Raw genomic sequence first — 23,027 nt, forward strand, 5'->3', positions numbered from 1 at the left:
CCCTCATTGGGTGCATACTAGTTTAGTAGTGTGATTTCTTTGTTCTTTTTTCTTTTTTGCTTTTCGGGTCACACCCAGTGATACACAGGGATTACCCCTGACTCTATACTCAGGAATTACTCCTGGCAGTGCTGGGGGACCATATGGGATGCTGGGAATCGAACCCAGGTGGGTCATGTGCAAGGCAAATGCCCTACCTGCTGTGCTATCACTCCAGCCCCTAGTAGTGTGATTTCTTCATGCTGTACATATCCCTTGATTATTAAAAAATGGCCTTTGCTGAGAGGATGGATTCTGGGTACTGTTATAATGCTGTAATCAGCTCTCTGAAAAGCCTAGGGTCTAGTGGCTTCAGAACCCCAGAGCCTCCCACAGGCTCAGTCTCTCAGCCCTTATTCATCAACTATCACCTCTGATGCTGTGTAGTACAAGGTCGCGGGCTAATGGCTGAGGTTGACTGTGTGAATTGATAGATTTACATCTGTGACTGCCCCAAGGGTCAAATCGGAGCTTCCTGGTGCAGGATGGCAGTTCCTACCCTGGAGACTAGAGCTGTAGCAGGAAACTGGGTTCGGGATCATCCCAGTGGACACCGAAAACACCAAAGGAGCTGTGCCCAACAAGCTGCCCTAACAACTAGAATTCTCAGGCCCACCTCAGTTGCCCACACTGATGGCCCTCTCTTGTTATTAGGGTGATTCTGGAGGCCCTCTGGTCTGCGACTTCTCAAGAGTTGGGTTCTACTAGGGCTGGCCAGCTGGGGCCTGGACTGCCAGTGTCCCTCTACCACAGCGTCTTCCCCAGTGTTGCCCGTTTCAGCACTGTCGTCCAGATCCAGAGACTTGTGCCTCTTCCTGTTTTCTTGTCTGCTCCTCCTGAGGTCCCATCTCTAGATGAATCCTAGCAAGTTGCCAGCTCATCAGTAACAACCCGCAGCCCTCTTCAGCACTGCTCCTGTTCTTCCGGTGCTTACAGCCCTGTGACAGGCCCTGCAGTGACCAAAGGACATTCTGTCCCTGCTCTCTGCCCCAGTGCTCAGTGTCCTGACTGGAGCCTCGCACTCACCACCATCTCTGTGGTCCCGTCTCTGTGGTTCTGTCCATCTGCTGTGAGCCAAGCTCAAACCTGGAAAAGCAAAGCAAAACCAAACAAAGGCTCACCTTGCTCCGAAATTGATGCTTGCCCCTACCTGTGGCCTGGTCATCTGAACCCCGGTCAAGGAAAGTGGCCTGGAAGGGGGGCTGACTGCAGGATGGCAGGACACTGAGTCATCTGTGTCCACGGTGATAGACTCTCCCCTGTGTCAGAGGTGAGCATAACTTCAGAGAAGTTGATCGGTCTCTGCCGTCTCTCAGAAACAGTAGGACAGGCCCGTATCGCACACGATGGAGACAGTTCTGGAGCCTGGAAGTCTGAGATGCAGGGGCAACGGGGCTGATCGCCCGCAGCCTCTCCACCTCGTGTGTGGGTGCCCCTGCGGGAGTCCACGTCTGTTCTCACCAGGACACGGGTCCTGCTGGGTTCGGGTATATGTCAACGATCTCTTCCCTGTCACTCACCCCTTTGAAAGAGCTGACCTCCGTGGGGCTGGGCGATCACAGAGTGGTTTGGCGCATGTTTGGCATCACCATGGACAGCAGCCCTGTTGGCACCCTGGCACTGAACTGCCACTGAATTTGCCAAGAAATGCCACTGCTGAAGTTTACATAGGTGTGCATAGATGCATCCCTCGTATGTGGCATATAAAGGGACATAATAAGGAAATAATAAATGCCAGAGACAGTGAAAATAAGAACTGACCTACAGAATGGGGTTTCCTGGGTGGCAGGGGAAGAGGAGCTGGGAGGGAGAAACTGGCAGGGGGAGAGGGAACTGGAGCCGTGGTTGGGAAGGCAGTGGGCGCTCTGGAGCTGGTGTGGTGGAGGGACACTGTGCCATGGACCCCAGTCACTGCAGCAGTGGGAAGTAGGCAGTGGGCACTCTGGTGCAGGTGTGTAGGACACAGTGTCCATGGGCCTTTCTCACTGTAGCAGTGGGCAGTGGGCACTCTGGTGCTGGTGTGTAGGACACAGTGTCCATGGGCCTCTCTCACTGTAGCAGTGGGCAGTGGGCACTCTGGTGCTGGTGTGTAGGACACAGTGTCCATGGGCCTTTCTCACTGTAGCAGTGGGCAGTGGGCACTCTGGTGCTGGTGTGTAGGACACAGTGTCCATGGGCCCCTCTCACTGTAGCAGTGGGCAGTGGGCACTCTGGTGCTGGTGTGTAGGACACAGTGTCCATGGGCCTCTATCAGTGTAGCAGTGGGCAGTGGGCACTCTGGTGCTGGTGTGTAGGACACAGTGTCCATGGGCCTCTCTCACTGTAGCAGTGGGCAGTGGGCACTCTGGTGCTGGTGTGTAGGACACAGTGTCCATGGGCTTCTATCACTGTAGCAGTGGGCAGTGGGCACTCTGGTGCTGGTGTGTAGGACACAGTGTCCATGGGCCTCTCTCACTGTAGCAGTGGGCAGTGGACACTCTGGTGCAGGTGTGTAGGACACAGAGTCCATGGGCCTCTCTCACTGTAGCAGTGGGCAGTGGACACTCTGGTGCAGGTGTGTAGGACACAGTGTCCATGGGCCTCTCTCACTGTAGCAGTGGGCAGTGGGCACTCTGGTGCTGGTGTGTAGGACACAGTGTCCATGGGCCTCTCTCACTGTAGCAGTGGGCAGTGGACACTCTGGTGCTGGTGTGTAGGACACAGTGTCCATGGGCCTCTCTCACTGTAGCAGTGGGCAGTGGGCACTCTGGTGCTGGTGTGTAGGGCACAGTGTCCATGGGCCTCTCTCACTGTAGCAGTGGGCAGTGGGCACTCTGGTGCTGGTGTGTAGGGCACAGTGTCCATGGGCCTCTATCAGTGTAGCAGTGGGCAGTGGGCACTCTGGTGCTGGTGTGTAGGACACAGTGTCCATGGGCCTCTATCAGTGTAGCAGTGGGCAGTGGGCACTCTGGTGCTGGTGTGAGGACATGGTGTCCATGGGCCTCTATCACTGTAGCAGTGGGCAGTGGGCACTCTGGTGCTGGTGTGTAGGACACAGTGTCCATGGGCCTCTCTCACTGTAGCAGTGGGCAGTGGACACTCTGGTGCTGGTGTGTAGGGCACAGTGTCCATGGGCCTCTATCAGTGTAGCAGTGGGCAGTGGGCACTCTGGTGCTGGTGTGTAGGACACAGTGTCCATGGGCCTCTATCAGTAGCAGTGGGCAGTGGGCACTCTGGTGCTGGTGTGTAGGACACAGTGTCCATGGGCCTCTCTCACTGTAGCAGTGGGCAGTGGGCACTCTGGTGCTGGTGTGTAGGGCACAGTGTCCATGGGCCTCTCTCACTGTAGCAGTGGGCAGTGGGCACTCTGGTGCTGGTGTGTAGGACACAGTGTCCATGGGCCTCTATCAGTGTAGCAGTGGGCAGTGGGCACTCTGGTGCTGGTGTGTAGGACACAGTGTCCATGGGCCTCTATCAGTAGCAGTGGGCAGTGGGCACTCTGGTGCTGGTGTGTAGGACACAGTGTCCATGGGCCTCTATCAGTGTAGCAGTGGGCAGTGGGCACTCTGGTGCTGGTGTGTAGGGCACAGTGTCCATGGGCCTCTCTCACTGTAGCAGTGGGCAGTGGGCACTCTGGTGCTGGTGTGTAGGACACAGTGTCCATGGGCCTCTCTCACTGTAGCAGTGGGCAGTGGACACTCTGGTGCTGGTGTGTAGGACACAGTGTCCATGGGCCTCTCTCACTGTAGCAGTGGGCAGTGGGCACTCTGGTGCAGGTGTGTAGGACACAGTGTCCATGGGCCTCTCTCACTGTAGCAGTGGGCAGTGGGCACTCTGGTGCTGGTGTGTAGGGCACAGTGTCCATGGGCCTCTATCAGTGTAGCAGTGGGCAGTGGGCACTCTGGTGCTGGTGTGTAGGACACAGTGTCCATGGGCCTCTATCAGTAGCAGTGGGCAGTGGGCACTCTGGTGCTGGTGTGTAGGACACAGTGTCCATGGGCCTCTCTCACTGTAGCAGTGGGCAGTGGACACTCTGGTGCTGGTGTGTAGGACATGGTGTCCATGGGCCTCTCTCACTGTAGCAGTGGGCAGTGGGCACTCTGGTGCTGGTGTGTAGGACATGGTGTCCATGGGCTTCTATCACTGTAGCAGTGGGCAGTGGACACTCTGGTGCTGGTGTGTAGGACACAGTGTCCATGGGCCTCTATCAGTGTAGCAGTGGGCAGTGGGCACTTGGTGCTTGGTGTGGTGGTGGGACACTCTGTCCATGGAACCCCATCACAGTAGCATTCGAAACCATGGCACTGAGTGTTTTAAAAAACTAAAGAATCACCATGGGGCCCCCAGACCTCCTGAGCATCCCTTGGGAAGACCCCCACCCCCAAGAGAGATCCTGGAACCAGCCCAAGGCTGCACATGCGTACTGAGGGGAGCCAAGGCCCCGTGCTGCCAGACACACGCCCAGTCCAGCCGCACTGCCAGGGGAGACCCTGCCCCCCTGCAGGCAACATATGCCTTCCTGGGGAGCACAGCTGAGGTGCCCCGGGCAGCTGCCCCGGCACAGCACCCCCAGAGGGGCAGTCCTGTAGTGGGCCAGCAGCCGGGCACCGTCTGAGGAAATCAGGCCACAGGAACCCCAGACTCCTGCCAGGGTTTAGCAGCAGTGCAGGCTAAGTTCACAGGTTTGGTCCCCCGCACAGTGTGTGTTCACTGGAGCAGGCAAGAGTGATTCCTCAAATAGAGAAAGGATCACCGAGAAAGTGATGGCTGGAGGTGTCAGTCGGGATGGGAGATGTGTGCTGAGAGTAGATAATCGACCAAACTTGATGGCCTCTCGTGTCTGTGTTGAAGCCATAATGCCCAAAAGTAGAGAGAGAGTATGGGGAATATTGCCTGCCATGGAGGCAGGGGGAGGGTGGGGAAGCGGGGCAGCAAACTGGGGATATTGGTGGTGGGGAATGTGCACTGGTGGAGGGATGGGTGTTTGATCATTGTGAGATTGTAACCCAAACATGAAAGCTTGTAACTGTATCTCATGGTGAATCAATAGAATAAAATTAAAAATATATGAGTGATTCCTCAGTGCAGAGCCATGAGGAGCCCAAGCACTTCTGGGTGTGACTCAACTGCCCCCAAATTGTTTTAATATCTTTGCTTTGGGTGTATGTGTTATTCATTTCCTTCCCCACTAATGTGCCCAAACACCTCTGCCGTTGCATTTCTGTCATGTGTACTGTGTCCCTTCCCTCTCTGCAATGTAAGTTTACATAAATTCAAATTCACTAAATATTTTACAAGACACCTTTTATGCTTTAACTTTTCATTAAGTAATAAGTAAATATAACCAAAATGTTTAACACTGAAAAGTTGTTTTCCTACTGTTTCTCAATTATTAGAGTTGGAACTAGTTTTCAGAAACTACGTAGTAGTCTGATTCCTTGAGAATCTATAAGGTCCTGAGTTTTGAATATCTTGTCACTTAAAATGAAGAATGGGTCTCAAGCACCTGTTCTACAGGAACCAGGACCATATTTAAATTGTAAAACATTTAACAATGAAATCACTACATTAAACCGGTCTCCTTTATTATTATTATTATTATTATTATTATTATTATTATTTGGTGTTGGGGGTACCCCTAGAGGTACTCATGTCTTACTCCTGGGTCTGTGAACAGGGGCCCTTCCTCACTGCCGGGGACTCTGTGGGGTGCTGGGATCGAGAGCACGGGTTGGCCATGGGCAAGGCAAGCGACGTATCTGCCGCACTACCCCTCCCACATTGCTTTTTAGTTTTTTTGAAGGGTGATGGCAAATGTTCAGATGTGTCTGGTTACAAGGAACTTAAATTCTATGATGTCAAATCCAAGCCTTGTGCATTTTGTGTGAGTGAAGAATATGATCTGCGAACACCCAGTGAGCTGGTACTGTGAGGAGGTCCAGGCCGTGCAGCAAGACGGGGGCCTTATCCGTGTCCTCAGGATGGTGGGGCCTGCAGGGACCGAGCACGACTCCCTCCAGGTGGGGAGGACTCCTCCAGGCTCCAGGGAGCACCGTGCTCTCCGGGTCCCCACTCCATGGATCCCTCACCTCTGGGCTCTCAGGGCCCCCAAGGAGCACGAGTGAGAAGACACACACCGAGAGTGTTTCCAGTGAACTGACCTTTATTCCTATTTACACAGTGACACAAAGGGGCTGAGCCCGCCCACCCCCAGCCCATTCCAGAACAGTCCGAGCTGAAGATTGGGGGAGCACAAGGCTGCTGGGGCAGCCAGAGCCCGGGCGTGGCTCAGGCGGGAGCCCCCCGATGTCCTACTGCCTTCAGTGCTTCTTCTTCCTCCTCCGGGCCCTGGCAGGCTGGAACCTTCTCTTTGGGGGCAGTGAGGGGCCCACCACCTCCACAGTCAAGGCAGAGCCGCCAGACACTCTGGGCTGCCCCCCGGGGAAGGGGGTCTTCTCAGTAGTGCCCGGCCCCTGGCCCCCACACAGAGGACGCTTCCTGGAAGGGGCAGCGGCAGGGGCAGCAGGCTTGAAGGCCCTTCTGCGGGTGGGCGGGGGCGCGGGAGCAGTGGGCTCGGCCCGCCCAGGCCCTGAGGCGTGTCCACAGTCAGTCTCTAGGGGGCAGGACTCAGCGCTGGCCCCTGGCCTGTGGCCCTGGGAAGGTGCCGGGGCACTGTGGCCTGCTGCTCTCTCAGGGGGACTCGAGTCCTCTGGGGTCACCTGGTGTTGGGGACGAGCCTTCATGGCCACCTTGTCCTGCGAGGCCTGCAGACGCTTTTCCACAAGCTGGGGGTTGGGGAGGAGGGACAGCGTGGGCATGAGGAAGGGGCGGGGAGGGCGGGCATGGAGGCACAGAGTGACCCCGACTCCTCCCAGGAGAAGTCGCTTGAGCTCTATGCCCGCCTCGGCGCTTCTCACCCCTCCCTGCACCAAGTGCTCACGTCTTCTTATCCCTGAAGTGTCAGAGGGACAGCCTTCAACTCATGGGGGCAGGGAGGACATCGCACTCAGCGGGACCCCCTTCTGGGGCGCCCCTCCTTGACCCATGCAGCCCCCGTCACTGAGTTCCCAGGGTTAGCCACCTCTCACCAGAGTCTCCTTCCCCGACCCAGCCAGGCACTCCTTCCTGTTTGCCCAGGGCCCCTGTCCACCGCCTTGCCTGACCCTCCCTTACTCCCCGGTCCCTGACACAGACCTCCAGAGGCCCATCTGCCTCACCTGTGTGGGGGTGAGTCCTTCCTCCTCTTCCAGCTCCTCAGCCAGGGCCAGGAGATCCAGCTGGGACTCTGGGGAGAGCAGGTGAGCCAGGAAGCCGGGATGAATGACAGCCTCGACCTGGTCAGAGGGAAGCAGGGGTGAGGGTCCTAGTGGGGACAGGGGGGAGGGAGGAGGCAAACACACATGTCCCCAGCATAGAGTCTCACACAGACCCACAGCGGGAGACTCACACTCACGTACACACAGACGCAGACACACCTGCACTCACAAAGGCACATGACTGTTCACCTACTCTCACAGAGAAGCACGTGTGAACACACATGTTTTCATGCACACACCTGACACAAAGACACAGACACCCTTCCACCTCTAGGCACAGGTACATGTATCCACACAGTGTCTGTGCAGAGCCCACACAGTACACGCATGTAGACACAGAGATATTCACACGTCGACCAAACCCACAAATGCACACACAGGGGCCAATGCTTGTACACAGAGAGATACACGTACACACAAGCAGACATATGCAAACACAGGTGAGCACACACAGAGCTCAGAGCAAAGACCGCGCGTCCCTGCCAGCCCTCGACAGGAGCAGCCCTGGTGGGGGCTGCCCTGGGCCCTCCCTCCACAGCAGCGCCCTCTCGCCCACCTTGCTGACAAAGGCCTCCTGGGAGCACAGCTCGTCCACGTAGCTCAGGAGCCCCGGCTCAGGGCAGGTCCCGGTCTCCCCCTGCTGCTCCTTCCTGCCCGCTGCACGCTGGCCGAGGGGCGCCCCCCAGCCTGTGCCGGGGGCCTTGAGCAGCTCGTCCATGATGTCCATGTACTCCTGCACGGCCTCAGGGGGGATCTCTATTGAAGCTTTGGTCTTGGGGTGCGGCTGTAGTTTGTGTGGGTTGGGGTGAGCTTCCTGGGCACAGAGGCTGTCCTCAGTAGGGACGTAGGCTGAGGAGGAAGGAAGAAGGGAGGGAGGTGAGGGGACCTGCTTCTGTGCCCTCAGACATGAGCACTGAGCACAGAGTTGGGGATCGGGTCCCTGTGGGCTGGGTCAGGTCACTAGAATCCCACGGCTGCGTGAGGGACAAGGGGACCCTCAATGGGAGGAGGGGCCCAGCGTGTGTCCAGGGTCTCCGAGCCCACCTCATAGGTGAGTCTGGTGCCCTCAGGCCGCGTGGGGTGTGCGGGGAGAGGGAGGAGCCCGGGGACAGGGCGCCGCTGAGCTCAGGGCCTGGGGCTCCGGGAGAGCGAAGGCTCCCTGCAGGCCAGGACCCCCTGGGGCCTGCCCGGGCCTGTGGCCTGAGCTGGGGAGCAGGGTCCCTACCTGGCTGCTGGCCCAGCGGTGGGCCGGGAGCCCCCTGAGGCTCAGGCCGTGGCGGGGTGGGGGGCGGCAGGCCCTGCACCCCGTTCATGCACTGCAGCTTCTGCGCCTCCATCTCCTCCTCTGCCTCAAACTCCATGAACCTGGGGTGGGGAGCACAGGCCCCGCTGAGTCGGGTTGGATGGGTCCGAGCAGACTCCAGGACGAGGGGGGGTCAGGGGATGCCCATGGCGCAGCCCCCAGGAGGGTGGAGAATGGGGTGGGCACGGACCCCAGCACCCCACTGACCCCCACAGGCCCTGGAGGGTCACAGCAGGTCAGGGTGTGAGTCCGGAGCCCCAGAGCGGGGTGTGGAGGAGTGTCCCGGCCGGGAGGGACAAGCTTCAGCAGGGGAAGGGCCCCAGGGGCAGCCCAGGCCCCCAGTCCCCTGGGAGTCATCTCACAGCCCCAGGCCCACAGCCAACCCCCACCCCTCACTCCCTGGGCGGCCCGACTCACTTGGCCGCCATGTCGTAGTAGATCATGCGGTCAAAGTTGCTCTTGCCCCGCCACTCCCGCAGTGCCCGGCGCAGGCCTTCCTCCAGACTCATGGTGGGCTTCAGGCGGGCCAGCGTGTGCAGCACCGGGCTGGAGGGCCACACTCGGTCAGGTGCTGCGTCTGCCGGACCCCTGCTGACCCCCCAGGGCGGCCTGGCCCCGCCCGCCCAGAGTGGACTCTGCTGCCCACACCCCAGCCTGATGGCCGTACTGGTGTCCACCCTCAGCCCAGGGGACTCTGTGAGGGACCCCAAGGCCGGGCACCCACGGGCCTGCCTGAACCCCGGCGCATCTGTGCTGTGTCTTGTCTTAGGAACAGAGTGTCTGTCCTCAGAGCACAGGGCGGGACCAGCCCTGAGGAGGGACTGAGGGGAGGCTTTGGACACGGCTGGTCCCGACGGGCTCCTGAGTCGGAAGCCCTGGGGTGGCATTCCTCAGGACATGCAGTGAGTCGGGCTGGAATGGAGTTCTGTGTTGTGTGGCCACGGCTCCTACAGGCTGTGATGCATGGACGGTGACTCCTGTATCTGCTATCCCTGGGGACAGGGTCCTCATCTTTCCTCCACTCTCCCCAGACCCCTCCTGAGAAGCTCCCATGATCCCGTGGCCCCTGGAGGACTCACATGAGGAAGCAGGACAGGGCTTTGGTGTCCGGAGTCCTGGGAAGGTACCTCCGGGTCAGGGCCTTAAAGAGCTTCCAGCGCTGGAAGTTCTCATAGACGCTCCTGGGGCTGCAGGAGTCGGCAGGAGGGGCCTGGCGCCAGGCAGGGCCTGGACCTCTGTCCCCACAGTACCCCCGGGGCTGTGGCCCTCCGCTGGGTGGGAGGACGACGGGGGCCATCTGGGCCCCTGGTGGTGGGGCGTGAGGAAGGGGGTCTCCCGTGCCAGCCTGGGTGACGCCAGTAGCTGGGGTGGGCACAACAGTCCTCGGCCCAGAGGGTGTCGAGCAGAGGGGTGCAGGGTTTCCCGCCCCCGCGGATGGGGCCTCTGAGGAACCGCCGTTGAGTGGAACCTGTGTCTGGGTGACCAACTTGTTCTGGGCTGAGTCCAGAATCCTCACTTCAGAACGGACCTGGACGATGACCATGCAAGGCCCAGGGTCGCGGGGGCCATGGCCAGCTGCTTCTGCTACCCAGGACATCATGGGGAAAGGTGACAGCACCAGAGGGTTGCCGGGAGCGATGGCCGAGGTCACCAGAGGGGGCATCTGGATCGGCTCCCAGGGTGGTGGCGGGGAGAGCCCTGGATTGAGGAAGGGCAAGAAGGCCCTGAAGGCAGAGCCAGAGACCCCCAGGTTCATGGCCATTTCTGGGGTCAGTACCGGAGACGCTGTGGAGAGAGGGGAGGAGGGATGAGAAGGAGAATGTGCAGGCACGGCAGCCCCGTGCTCCTCTGTTTCCCGGGTCCAACAATCCTGACTGTCCCGTCTCAGCCCTTTGACAAGGCACAGGGCAGCGTGCAGGGTCCCCAGCACTCGGTCCCTGACCCCAGGGGCAATTCCTCCCCTGCTGGCCGGGTTCTTATTCATCGTGACCCTGAGCTAAAAACACCGCGGTGGGAGAGGCATTTCTGGGGCTCCTGCTGACCCTCTGCTTCCCCGACTAAGGAACAAGACTCCTTCAGGGCTGTTTCCTCCTCAGGAAGAGCCCCGCCCTCAGAGACACACACATCACTCACGGCCCGGCCCTGTGCTCTCAGGCCCACAGCCAACCCTTCACACTGGCTGGGGCTGCCACGCCGTCCCAGGACACCGCGTCACTCCTGTCACCTCAGGAGTCCCCGTTACAGGAGAGGGACCTACAGAGTGGTTCTGGGGCCCTGGGTGCCCGTGACAGTAGCAGGGACGGAAGAGGCCAGAGAATGCACCAGTCACTCTCTGGAACTGCTGGTCCTGTTAGACTGGAAGGAGGTGACACTGTCTGTGGACCTCTCCCACGGGCTCCCGGGGACAGACCTGGGCCACTGAACACCAGGCATCAGCCCGCTGCCAGGAGAGACAATGTTGTCTGCGACCAGCCAGGAGAGGCCCCAGGCCTGTGAACATCATGGTCGGGACAGCAGCCTGACATTCCTGCTAGGGCCGAAGATGGTCTTTCTGTTCACTCCACTCCACCTGCTCGCTTAGGAACTGGCCTTCAGAGTGCCCTTGGGAAAATCAGCCTCCCCGACCCCGCCGGCTCTGTCTCTGTGTCTCTGTCTCTGTCTTTGTGTCTCTGTGCCTCTGTCTCTGTCTTTGTGTCTCTGTGTCTCTGTTTCTCTCTCTTTCTGTCTCTCTCTCTCTCTCTCTCTCTCTCTCTCTCACACACACACACACACACACACACACACACACACACACACCCCACACACACACATTTATGTCCTGTGTCTGTGAAGGGAGAATGTGAAATTCAATCAGTCTTTCCCTTGGTGCTGAAACACAGGCTGGGGCTGCACCATGAGATGCTGGACAGGAAGAATGAATTTCCCCTACAGGGAGAACAATCCAGAGCAACTCGGGATTTCGAGTCCTAACTAGGCTGAAGTCACCTGTCTGCCAGCCCAGGACAACGCTCTGGCCAAGGGAGGCATGAGTTCCAGTCTGCATGACAGTCAGGCCCCAGCCCTGAAGAGGACAGAAGTGGACACAGACAGTCCCACTTAACCGTTTTCTGGCTCAGACCATCTCCTGAGCTGCCCCCATCAGGACCCCCAGTGACAGACACAGGACACACGAAACACTCCCGGTGACAGACTCTGGACACCATCAGGTCTAGCTCACCCTCCCTGAAATACTTTAGACAGTCACAGTGGGGTTGAGGACATGTCATGGGGCTCAGCATTCCTGGGTCTTGCCTGTGCCACCATTAAAATCATGACTCAGCCACAGAGACTCCCAACAAACACATGAAGAGTTGCTCTGTCGTTCCCCCCCAATCAGCACAGACAGACACACACAGGAAGAAACAAGGTGCCTGCTGCCTTCCTCTTACTCTCCCCTAGTCTTTCTGACTCACCTCCATGGACAGAACAAACAATTATAACGAATACTAATAACAGTTATTAATATCTCCAAACCTGAGTCCCCCTCAGGTTCTCCCGGGCTCCCCTGCTGTACAGGTGAGACGTCCAGGTAGCCCAGGGCTCTCTCCCTTCTTAGACTTCATGGTGTCCCCAGTGAGTGGGGCCCATTGAGTCCTGAGGGTCTAAGGGTGCTTGAGACTTCTCAAACACACACACCACAGACACCCTCAGAGGCTTACCTCCTTCTGACGCCATCCCCGTAGACGAGGCCAGGGGCCACCGCAGCTTATCAGCCTTCACAATGCGAAAAGTCAGGACCAGGATCAGAGAGTGAACCGCTCACGCAGACGCTCAGGATCCGAGTGGATGAGGGACGAGTTTGAATTCAAACCTCAGAATGCTGGGCCCAGACATTCCGCAGTGGGGGAGGGGAGGCCCGGGAGGGCCCGGCTGGGGAAACATTCCGTGATGGGCTCTGACTGGCGGGTCAGAATCAGAACTTTCCTTCAGTCTGGGCAGTGGTGGCGCAGTTGACATGGCCTCTTCCAGCAGCTTAGACATCGTTTCCGATTCTCAGCACACAGGTTTAACTTGCTCTTCACTGTGCCTCAGTGTTTTATTCACCGGTCTAGTCGTGTGTCCCTCAGACCTCTCTACATTCTTGCTCCCTGTTGACCTACTTCAACAGTCTACTTCTTCTTAGTAAAATTCAGAACATAACCTCTGACCCACACAGGAAGCCTAGATTTCGAATGAGAAATCACTTCCTCGTATCCTCAGTGTTTTTTTTTTAATTCTTGTTATTTAGTTAATTGCTCGCGATTTAATTTGTTTTGAGATCATTTCCAGCATTGCAATCCTGGCTCTGTGCTCAAGGATCACTCCCTGTGTTACCTGGGGAACATAGGGTGTCATAGATCAAACCAGAGTCAGTCATATGCAAGTCGAGTTTTATCCCCTGTATTAGCAATCTAGCCCTTAATAAATGTAGTGTATTTCTTTACTGAATCACGTATGCATGCTCTTTGGAATCCATATCATCATTGCACGTGATCTCATCTTTATAGAATCTGTGTAGCAACCTTCAAGAAGACTTGTTGATCCTTACTTTCATCTTCTGATTTTCTTCCCCTTCATCTACTTCCGTTGTTGATGTCCAATGATAGGGAAGCATGTTTGTGGGTTTGTCTTTTGTTTTTCAGTGAGAAGCCAGTGAGGTGTGTCAGATTTAGAGGAGCTTGGCCAAATCTCATGGCAGACATTTCCCCTCTTGAATACTGCAGAAGTAGAGCTCCTACAGAAAGTAGGATTTGGGGAAAGAGAAGCGTGATTTAGAGCATTCCTCAGAGTGAACATTCTCTGAAAGGGATTTGTGTTGGTACTTAGAAAGTGTTTTGTCCCTGAAAAAGAAAAAACAAGAACAAGAATATGAATCTAAAAGGAGTTGCATAAAAATTCAACAATGCAGTGGATTTGGCCATGAACCCAGATTTCTCCTGTCTTTTTGCTAAGAGAGTTTACAAGTTCATCATCTAAGAAAGTAATTCTTAGATGTCCGGAATTACTGGATAGTCCAATTTCCTTGTGGTTTCTAGGTTTTCTCTGAATTTTCAACCTGAAAGAACTTGAATATTTGAAAGGTATTGGTACTTCATCATCATTGGGTACTTACATTTCCATAACTGTTTGACCAGGAAGAAAATAACCCAATTATTAATTACCCATAAAATTATTTAATTCTCTGTAGCAAGGATCTGTCTTTTTACAGGCACCTCTTCTCTGTGTTTTCTCTAGCAGATATTCTGTGCATCTTAATTGGTCTCAGTAGAGCAGGGCATCTGAGAGGAATTCAGACAAACTCACGAGGACTTTTGTTTCCCCCCAACAGCCACTGGACATTGAAAAGGATAAATAACTAAAAGACATTTCTCAAGATGTGAGTCTTTATTCTGCAGAAATAGTAAATTATTTTCAAACAACTTCATGTAAGATGCATAAAACAGAACATTGTACTCAGGCAGCCAAGAAAGCTGATTTCACTTTTTCTCTTTCTTCTTTTCCTGTAGTCAGCAATGGATTCTCGAGAGTAACACTCATGCTTTTGACAAAAAGCTTGAGTCTTCTCAGGGACACTGATATAAAAATGGCATTGTGGAAACATTCTCTTATAAGAAGTAGTGTTTTTTATTATATACATACACTCAAATCCTAGACTTCAGAAGCAGATTTAGAATCTATGTTATGTGACAACGGGAATATTATCACTGCAAAAATCTTTCAAACTTAAGTGAATAAGTTGGTTTGACTACATTTTTTTTCTCCAGATTTAGGGATTCCCAGACTGTAAGGTGGTAAGTATTCCCCCAGTGAATGAGCCACGCCTGGGAGTAAATTCAGCATTTTTCCTAGAAAGTCCTTTAAAGTTTAAGTAATTTAAAAGCCTTCTATAGACCTGCCAACTTTTTGTACTATCATGAGATTCGTCAATAGATAGCAAGAAGGGGACTGGGAGGGGGGCGGGGATGTTGGTATAATAGCATCATTACCTGAAATTGATTGAAATGGACAATTTTGGTCAAAGTTTCAAAGTTGTAATTAAAATCCTTGCAAAGGAAACATCTGTGGATCAACATTTACATAGTCAACTCCAAGTGTTGAACAAATGCTCTAAGAGAAATGCTGCTTTTTCACAGTAATACTCTAAGTACATAAGTGCTTTTGGAGAAACTCTGAATACAGTCAGAGGCATGTACTTGCTAAGAGTGTTTATAGGTCTAGAAATTTTTGCCAGGATTGTTCTTTGATGGGACCTTTGCAACTGCTAGCGAGCCCAAAAACGGTAACAGGAATTGCCCCTGTTTGTGGCTGGAGTCTTTTCCTTGGCCCTCTCCAGACTCGCGCGGTAGCTGCGTGGGAAGGGCCTTTCTCGGGTTAAAATCGCGGGGCTCCTTCCACCAGCGCTGATGTTGAGGCCAGCACTGAGGTCCCCCCGAGAGAGGCCCGGAGCTCCCGGGAACCCTCCATCAGCAGTTCGTTGCCTGGCTCTCTTGCAGGAGCTCCTGGGCCCCCTGCAGTCGGCCCCGCGCGGGGTCTCGCGGGACCACCGCCCTCTAACGTCTCCCAGAACCCCGTAGGCTTCCCTACCCCCAGCCCCTTACGTCAGGGTGACGTCACGTGGGAGCACAGCCGCCCAGGGCGGAGCCTTAACGGACCTCAGGTCAGTTCCCTGGGCCCCGCGCGGCCGCGTCCTGGTCCCTTACGCAGGGAGAGAAGTAGCGGCACCTCTGCAGGGGTCTCTGCCCCGCGCTGTTGCCCGCGCCGCTGGCTCTGCACCCGCGCCTGGGTCTGGAGCCCCTGACTGTGGTGTGCGCTCCGGGGGTCCCCACACCGGCCAGGCGGTGTCCACTGCACTCCAGTCCCTGGTGTGGCCCCTGGGCCCGGTCCCTCCGCCGCTGCGGGGAGTGATCCCCGAAGCCCCGCATTTGGAGTAGCCCCTGAACACCTCGGGGTGGGCCCCAAGCCAGAGCTAAAGCAGATACATTGATCATCCCAATTTAAAGTCAGGGGTCGGGGCTGGAGCGGTAGCACAGTGGGTAGGGCGTTTGCCTTGCACACGGCCGAGGCCGACCCGGGTTTGATTCCCAGCATTCCATATGGTCTCCCGAGCACCGCCAGGAGTGATTCCTGAGTGCAGAGCCAGGAGTCAGCCCTGAGCGTTGCCGGGTGTGACCCAAAAAGCAAAAAAAAAAACCAAAAAAAAAAACACCAAAAAAACAACTAAAGTCAGGGGTCAACATACTAAAAAAAGAACCATTGGGGCTGGAGCGATAGTACAGCGGGTAGGGCGTTTGCCTTGCACGCGGCCAACCCGGGTTCGATTCCCAGCATCCCATATGGTCCCCTGAGCACCACCAGGGATGATTCCTGAGTGCAGAGCCAGGAGTAACCCCTGTGCATTATCAGGTGTGACCCCCCCAAAAAAGAACCCATGGTCTAACCATGTGCTACTTACAGGTTACATAATTCAAACGCAGAGACATGTAAAAGTTGAAATATAAAAATTGGAACAAGAGAATGCAAGGGGTAAAACAGAGAGTTGAAATGGAAATACTAATATCGTGTGAGGAAGATTTTACAATAAAAATAAAAATGGTGACACGAGACAAAGTTGATCATCTCGCAATAAAATTAGGGTCAATCCTGGAAGACAAAACAATTATCACACCTAGACTGAATAAGCAAAAACTGTCCAAAAAGTTTTGGAGAGGTCTAACGGAAAGGTACTACCCATAAATTGGAAGAACTGCTATTAATGTGGCCGGAGCTATAGCACAGCGGGTAGGGCGTTTGCCTTGCACGCGGCCGACCCGGGTTCGATCCCCGGCATCCCATATGGTCCCCCAAGCATCGCCAGGAGTAATTCCTGAGTGCAAAGCCAGGAGTAACCCCTGAGCATCGCTGGGTGTGACCCAAAAAAAAAAGCAAAAAAAAAAAAGAATTGCTATTAAGATTTTTGTACTATAACCACAGGAGAGCACTGCTGATGAGCTCCCCCTGAAAAAAAGAAAGCTGGAAAGATGGAGCTAATTAAATTTAAACAAATTAAAAGGAAATTTCAGATAAGGGCTTAGTTCAGTGAAACAACAAAGAAGCAACAGTAATGGAATAACAATGCTATTGACTCCACACTAAATATGTAGAAAGGTCATTCTGACAATGTTGATCCTTCCAATCCATAAATATGGATCATTAATTTCATAAGGTTTTGTTGAGGAGTTTTTTTCAACACCAGGCAGATATCAACCTTTATCCAATCATCTGTCATTGGATAACTGGGTCATTACCATATCCTGGCTGTTGTACTCAGCAATGAAAATAGGTGTGCCTTATGTATTTTTGGATGAATATTTTTTTGTGTTCTTGGGGTGAAGGTATACCCATATGTCAAAATTTCTTTATCCAATTATCTGTTATTGGTTAACTGAGTTATTTCCATATCCTGGCTATTATCCTCAGTAATGCAATGAACATATGTATGCCTGTATATTTTTAATTAATATTTTTGTGTTCCTGGGGTAGATACCATGAAATGGAATCACTGGGTCACATGGAAGTTCTCTGCTTACTTTTTTGAGGAATCTCCACACTGCTTTCCAGAATGAACTAGATGCCATTCCTAACATAAATGAAAGACAATTTATTTTCAAAACCACATTCCTTCCATCACTGGTTGCTTTCCTTTAAAAACAAACATGTTTGCCATTCTCCCTGGTGTGAGATGACATCTCATGGCCATTTTCATCTACATTCCGCTGATAACAAGAGGGGATGAGCACTTCCTCATACGTCTACCGGCCATCTCTATGACTTTCCTTTTGTATAGTCTTATGATTTCCTACAGCTTTTAGTAGCATTTCTTTTTTTCTTGAAGAATATCATCAGTATTTTTTTGAAATTTTGTTTTAAATTATCATGTTTAATTTTTTTTTGAATCACCGTGAGATAGTTCCAAAGCTTTCATGTTTGAGATTCAGCCATACAATGATTGAACATACATCCCTCCACCAGTGCACACCTTCCACCACCAGTGTCCCCAGTATCCCCCAACCTATCCCAGTCCTCACCCTGCCTCTACGGCAGACAATTTCCCCATTACTTTCTCTCTACTTTTGGGCATTCTAGTGTGCTCAAATTTTCCCACCACTGTTGAAGCCTGCCTCCCAGGGGCAGACGCTAGATAATTTATTTTCTATTGCTCACGTTGAATATGAGAGGTCTTGTGGCCACAAAAGTGGCCACACACTTCTGGAATTGTAGATTGTAAATGGTTGGGTTCCAGAGACATCTCTGTAGGGCACTAATTCGTTCTGGGATTCAATTGGGAGTCTCTGGACCAGGGCTGTTGGTGTGCTGAGATGGCACCCGGAGGCAGATTGTGGGTGTGACAGCCAGGCTGCCAAGTGGCTGTGGAGCCGGGGAGGGAAAGCCCAGCTCCTCTGCCACAGCCGTGCAGCCTGGAGACTTTGTCCTGGCACCTGCATACCTGGGCCTTGCTGTGGAAGCTCTTGGTCGCCGGGATTCCATCTGGAGTGGTGTGTCCCTGCTCCCCTAAGATATCATTAGCATTTTGAAGGGGAGTACACTGTATCTGTATAAGGCTTGGGTAAAATGACTGTTTCTCCAAGGTTATTATTGGAATTCATATTCAATGAATATGGAATATTTTTCAATTTCTTGGTGTCCTCTTCGATTCAATATTGACTTACGGTTTTTCAGTGTATAAAATTTCTCACGTTCTGTTGATTCCTATGTGCTTTGTGCTTTTGGATACTATTTTATATTATTTTGCTTGCCTCCATAAAAGAGCTCAGGAAGTTCAGAAACCTCTCCTGGAAGTAACGGGCCAGCAGAATTTCTGGCTGGCAGTTCAGTGTGAAAGCGCAGGTGCAGTGCTGCCCAGGCCTTGCGGTGGTGGGGATTTCCAGCACCACCCCAGCACTAATCAGGGGCCTCAAAGCCACTCGTACATATTCAGAGGCCCCGGACTTCACACGATGATGTTCAGGGGGTAATGTGGTGCCACGGTTTGACCAGGGGCAGTCACAGGCAAGGCAAACACATGAACCCATGCACCACCTTTTGTCCCTTGGATACTCTTCCAGATGGAGCTGTCTTTTTCATTTCTTTCTCTTCTAGTTCATGGTTTGCATATAGAAATGCAAAAATAAATGTATTTATTTTGTAGTCTGCTATTTTTCCATATTGGTTTATTGCTTCTATGATTATTTTGTGAAGTGTTTAGGATTTTCTATTATCGTACCTATTAGGATTTTATATTATCATACCTATCAGCAAATAGTGATAGTTTAACAGCTTCTTTTTCTTTTTAAGTTTTTTTTAATAGTGAATCACCATGAGGTACAGTTACCTACTTATAAACTTTCGTGTTTGCGTTTCAGCCATACAATGATTGAGTACCCATCCCTCCACCAGTGCCCATTCTCCACCACCAATGATCCCAGTATCCCTCCCACCATCCGCACCCCAAACCCCCACCCCACCCCACCTCTGTGGCAGGATATTCCCTTTTGTTCTCTCTCTCCTTTTGGGTGTTGTGGTTTGAAATAGAGGCATTGAGTGGACATTGTGTTCGATCTATAGTCTGCATTTGTCACGCATCTCCCAACCTGAGCGGGTCCTCCAAACACCCTTTACTCAGTGTCCCCTTCTCTATCTGAGCTGTCTTTTCCCCCAGCATGTGAGGCCGGCTTCCAAGCCATGAAGCAAACCTCCTGGTCATTATTTCTACTATTATTGGGTGTTAGTCTCTCATTCTTTTACTTTATATTCTACAGATGAGTGCAATCTTTCTATGTCTATCCCTCTCTTTCTGACTCATTTCACTTAACATGATACTTTCCATGTTGATCCACTTATATGCAAATTTCATGACTTCATCTATTCTAACAGCTGCATAGTATTCCATTGTGTAGATGTACCAAAGTTTCTTTAGCCAGTCATTTGTTCTAGGGCACTCGGGTTTTTTTTTTTCCAGATTTTGGCTATTGTAAATAGTGCAGCAATGAACATACAAGTAACAGCCTCTTTTTCTATTTGAATGTATTTTTCTGCCTGATTGGAATGCAAGAACTTCTAACACTATACTGAATAATAGCGAAGAAAGTGCACATCCTAGTTTTATGGTTACTGCTGAGACTACCTTTGGTTTTTTCACTACTATTGTATTTGCTGTATGTTTGTTGTATATGGCTGTTATTGTATATGGCTGTTACTGCTCTTAGGCTGTTTTTATTATCTCTGTTTTGTTTTACCATTAATGGATGTTGAATATCATCAAAAGTTTTATCTGCACCTATTGATATTTTGTATTTCTTTCCTTTTTTGTATGGTATATTATGCTAATTGATTTTCATATGTTGAACCATCTTAGAATCTTTGATGTGAAATCTGCTTGATTGTTGCATATGATCCTTTTGATATATTGTTTGGTTCAGTTTGCTTAGATTTTGTTGAGCATCTTTGTATAAGTGTTCTCATGAATATCAGTCAGAAACTTTCTTTTTAAATAATACCTCTGCCTACTTTAGGTCTTAAGAAAACTTTGATTTCATAGACATTGTTAGGAATGATTTATGTTTCTTTGGTATTCTGGAGTTTGGTATAATTCACTTATGAGTCCTGGGCTTTAATTCTGGGGATATTTTTTAATTGCTCCTTAAATTTTATGCAAAAACCTATGGTATTTTCATATGCAGACAATGAGATAGAAGAGAGAAAATCTTAAAACTCCATTTACAATTATGCCTCATTTTCAATTCAAGTTGAATTCAAGTACCTAAGAATCAGCTTAACAAAAGAGGTGATAAAAATACTATAAATCACTACTCAAAGAAATAAATGAAGACCTAAAGCAATGGATACACATCCCTTTTCATGTCTTAGAAGGATTCATATTGTCAAAATAAAAATCCTATCTAAAACACTATGCAGATTTAGTGTAGTTAGTTCCTATAAAAATACCAATGACACTTTTTAAAGAAACAGACAAATGATGCTGGAATTCATATAGAGTTTAAAATCCCCTGAATAGCCAAAGGAATCCTAGAAAAAATAATATGGAAATTTTTTTCTTTCCCCAACTTTTAATTATACTATAAAACTATAGTAATCAAGATTGTGTGGCTGTAGAACAAAGTCAGACTGTCAGACCAATGGAATGGAATCGAGAGTTCAGAGACTGATCCTCAGGTATATGGACAGGTAATCTTCAACAAAGGAGCCCAGAGCATGAAGTGGACCAAGGAAAGCCTCTTCAACAAATGATGTTGGGAAAACTCAGTCACATGCAAAAAGGAAAAAGAAAAAAGAAAAATTATCTCAGATGTCTTTCTTTAAACGTGCACAAAAGTCAATGAAAAATGAATGTAAAGCCCTTATGTCAGATTTAAATTTATAAATTATAGTGAGAAAAACATAGGCAGAATTCTTTTTTAACACAGAATCTAGACTCTAGATGGTCCTTCTAGATTCAGTTAACCAAACAAACAAAATTCAACTAACCAAACAAACAGAAGCAAAGATAAATAAGTGGGACTACATGAAATCAAGTAGCTTCTAAACCACAAAAGAAGTAATGAACAGAATAAAAAGACTGGGAGAAAAATACTTGTCCACTATTCATCTGACAAAGGTTACTATATAAGAGATATGTTTTTGCAATTTTTTATACATTTAATTTTCATTAAGTAGTTGACAATAGTTCATTACAGATAATATTCAAACACCCATCCAACCAGCAAGCATCTTCTGACCACAATAAGATGGAAGTGTGTAAAGGTTATTGATTTCATTCTGGGGCCCTTTAAGCCCATATGTAAGAGAATACAAGCAAGTATGTTAAACCCAAACACATGTGTGCTGCTCTAGGTACACCATGGGCTAGAGTATAAGAGGTCACTGGCCGCAAATGCAGTCGAGCACTCCTGGTAATACTGCATCGCTTTCTTCCGGGAACCTTATTTTACAGTCTAGGGATCTTGTCTGTTGATGAGATTACATGGCGCTGGGGGCAGTTTGTGGGTGTGCCAAGCTACCGGAAAACTGGGGAGCTGAGTGAAGGAAGCCCAGTCCCGATCTGAGCAGGCTTGGCGATGTCAGCCACAGGTCCCGCATATCTGGATTCCCCTGTCGGTTCCTTCATGTGTGAGGCACGTCAGAGTGTGTGGAAAGTGGCCTTGAGTATGGCCGCGGCTGGGTTCTGGAGGTTTTCGACTGCCAGGACCCTGCTTGGGGCTGGGAGGGAAACTCAACCCGTCCCTCCCGAGGGGGACCCAGTAAAGACAACCTGGCACAGGGGCAGGAGATTCTGCTACAAGAGATATAAGCACTTGTAAAATGTAATTAAAAAATCAATCCCATCAAAACATTTGGGTAAGAGCTGCACAGACACTTCCTCATAAAAGGCATAGATAACCAACAGGTATATGAAAAAATGCTTTTGTATCACTAATAATGATAAATGCAAACTTATTAACCATTTAGGTACACCATGGGCTAGAGTATAAGAGGTCACTGGCCGCAAATGCAGTCGAGCACTCCAGGAAATACTGCATCGCTTTCTTCCGGGAACCTTATTTTACAGTCTAGGGATCTTGTCTGTTGATGAGATTACATGGCGCTGGGGGCAGTTTGTGGGTGTGCCAAGCTACCGGAAAACTGGGGAGCTGAGTGAAGGAAGCCATTGGGAGAAATGGAAATGGAATTTCCATTTAATTAAATGGAAATTTAATTACAACAGCCATTGTAAAGGAAGCATTTACAGGTAAATGCAAACTGTAACAACATCAATAAATTATTATTTCACACTATTGAGACGACATGCATAAAAAAATAGCAAAAACAATTGGTGTTGTGGGGCTGTGGGGAAAAATGTTTAGTGGGAATATTGATTGGTTAACTGTTTTTGGAAAATAAAAATGAACACTTCCCCAAAACGAAGAATTGAACTTTCATATGATCAAGAAATTCCATTTCTGGGCATCTACCCACCCCTGTAATGGTCAAAAAACTCTAAAGTCATTTGTCCCCCTCAGTTGTTCATTGTGTCACAATTTTTCCTGCACTGCACTGTAGCACTGTCGTCCCGTTGATCATCGATTTGCTCGAGCGGGCACCAGTAACGTCTCCATTGTGAGACTTGTTGTTACTGTTTTTGGCATATCAAATATGCCATGGGGAGCTTGCCAGGCTCTGCCATGCGGGCAGGATACTCTTGGTAGCTTGCCGGGCTCTCCAAGAGGGCCGGAGGAATTAAACCTGGGTCGGCCGTGTGTAAGGCAAATGCCCTACTTGCTATGCCCTACTTGCTATACTATCATCCAGTCCATCACAACTTTTAGTAGTCAAAATTT

At 51.0% G+C, this 23,027-nt stretch overlaps 1 protein-coding gene across 1 annotated transcript in view; it reads right to left on the minus strand.

The window, feature by feature from the left end:
• LOC129401670 (NUT family member 2G-like) overlaps nucleotides 1-12,351 on the minus strand; it is a 36,283-nt gene extending 23,932 nt beyond the window's left edge. The window contains exons 1-7 of the mRNA XM_055124407.1: nucleotides 12,336-12,351; nucleotides 9,717-10,422; nucleotides 9,055-9,183; nucleotides 8,560-8,699; nucleotides 7,891-8,183; nucleotides 7,236-7,352; nucleotides 6,738-6,803 (exon numbers count right to left, since the gene is read on the minus strand). Of these exons, the coding sequence (XP_054980382.1) occupies nucleotides 6,738-6,803; nucleotides 7,236-7,352; nucleotides 7,891-8,183; nucleotides 8,560-8,699; nucleotides 9,055-9,183; nucleotides 9,717-10,422; nucleotides 12,336-12,351 (1,467 nt within the window). The remainder of the gene's footprint in view (nucleotides 1-6,737; nucleotides 6,804-7,235; nucleotides 7,353-7,890; nucleotides 8,184-8,559; nucleotides 8,700-9,054; nucleotides 9,184-9,716; nucleotides 10,423-12,335) is intronic.
• Between the last annotated feature and the right edge of the window lie 10,676 nt (nucleotides 12,352-23,027).

Source organism: Sorex araneus, chromosome 2 (assembly GCF_027595985.1).
Source record: "Sorex araneus isolate mSorAra2 chromosome 2, mSorAra2.pri, whole genome shotgun sequence".
Taxonomy (NCBI): domain Eukaryota; kingdom Metazoa; phylum Chordata; class Mammalia; order Eulipotyphla; family Soricidae; genus Sorex; species Sorex araneus.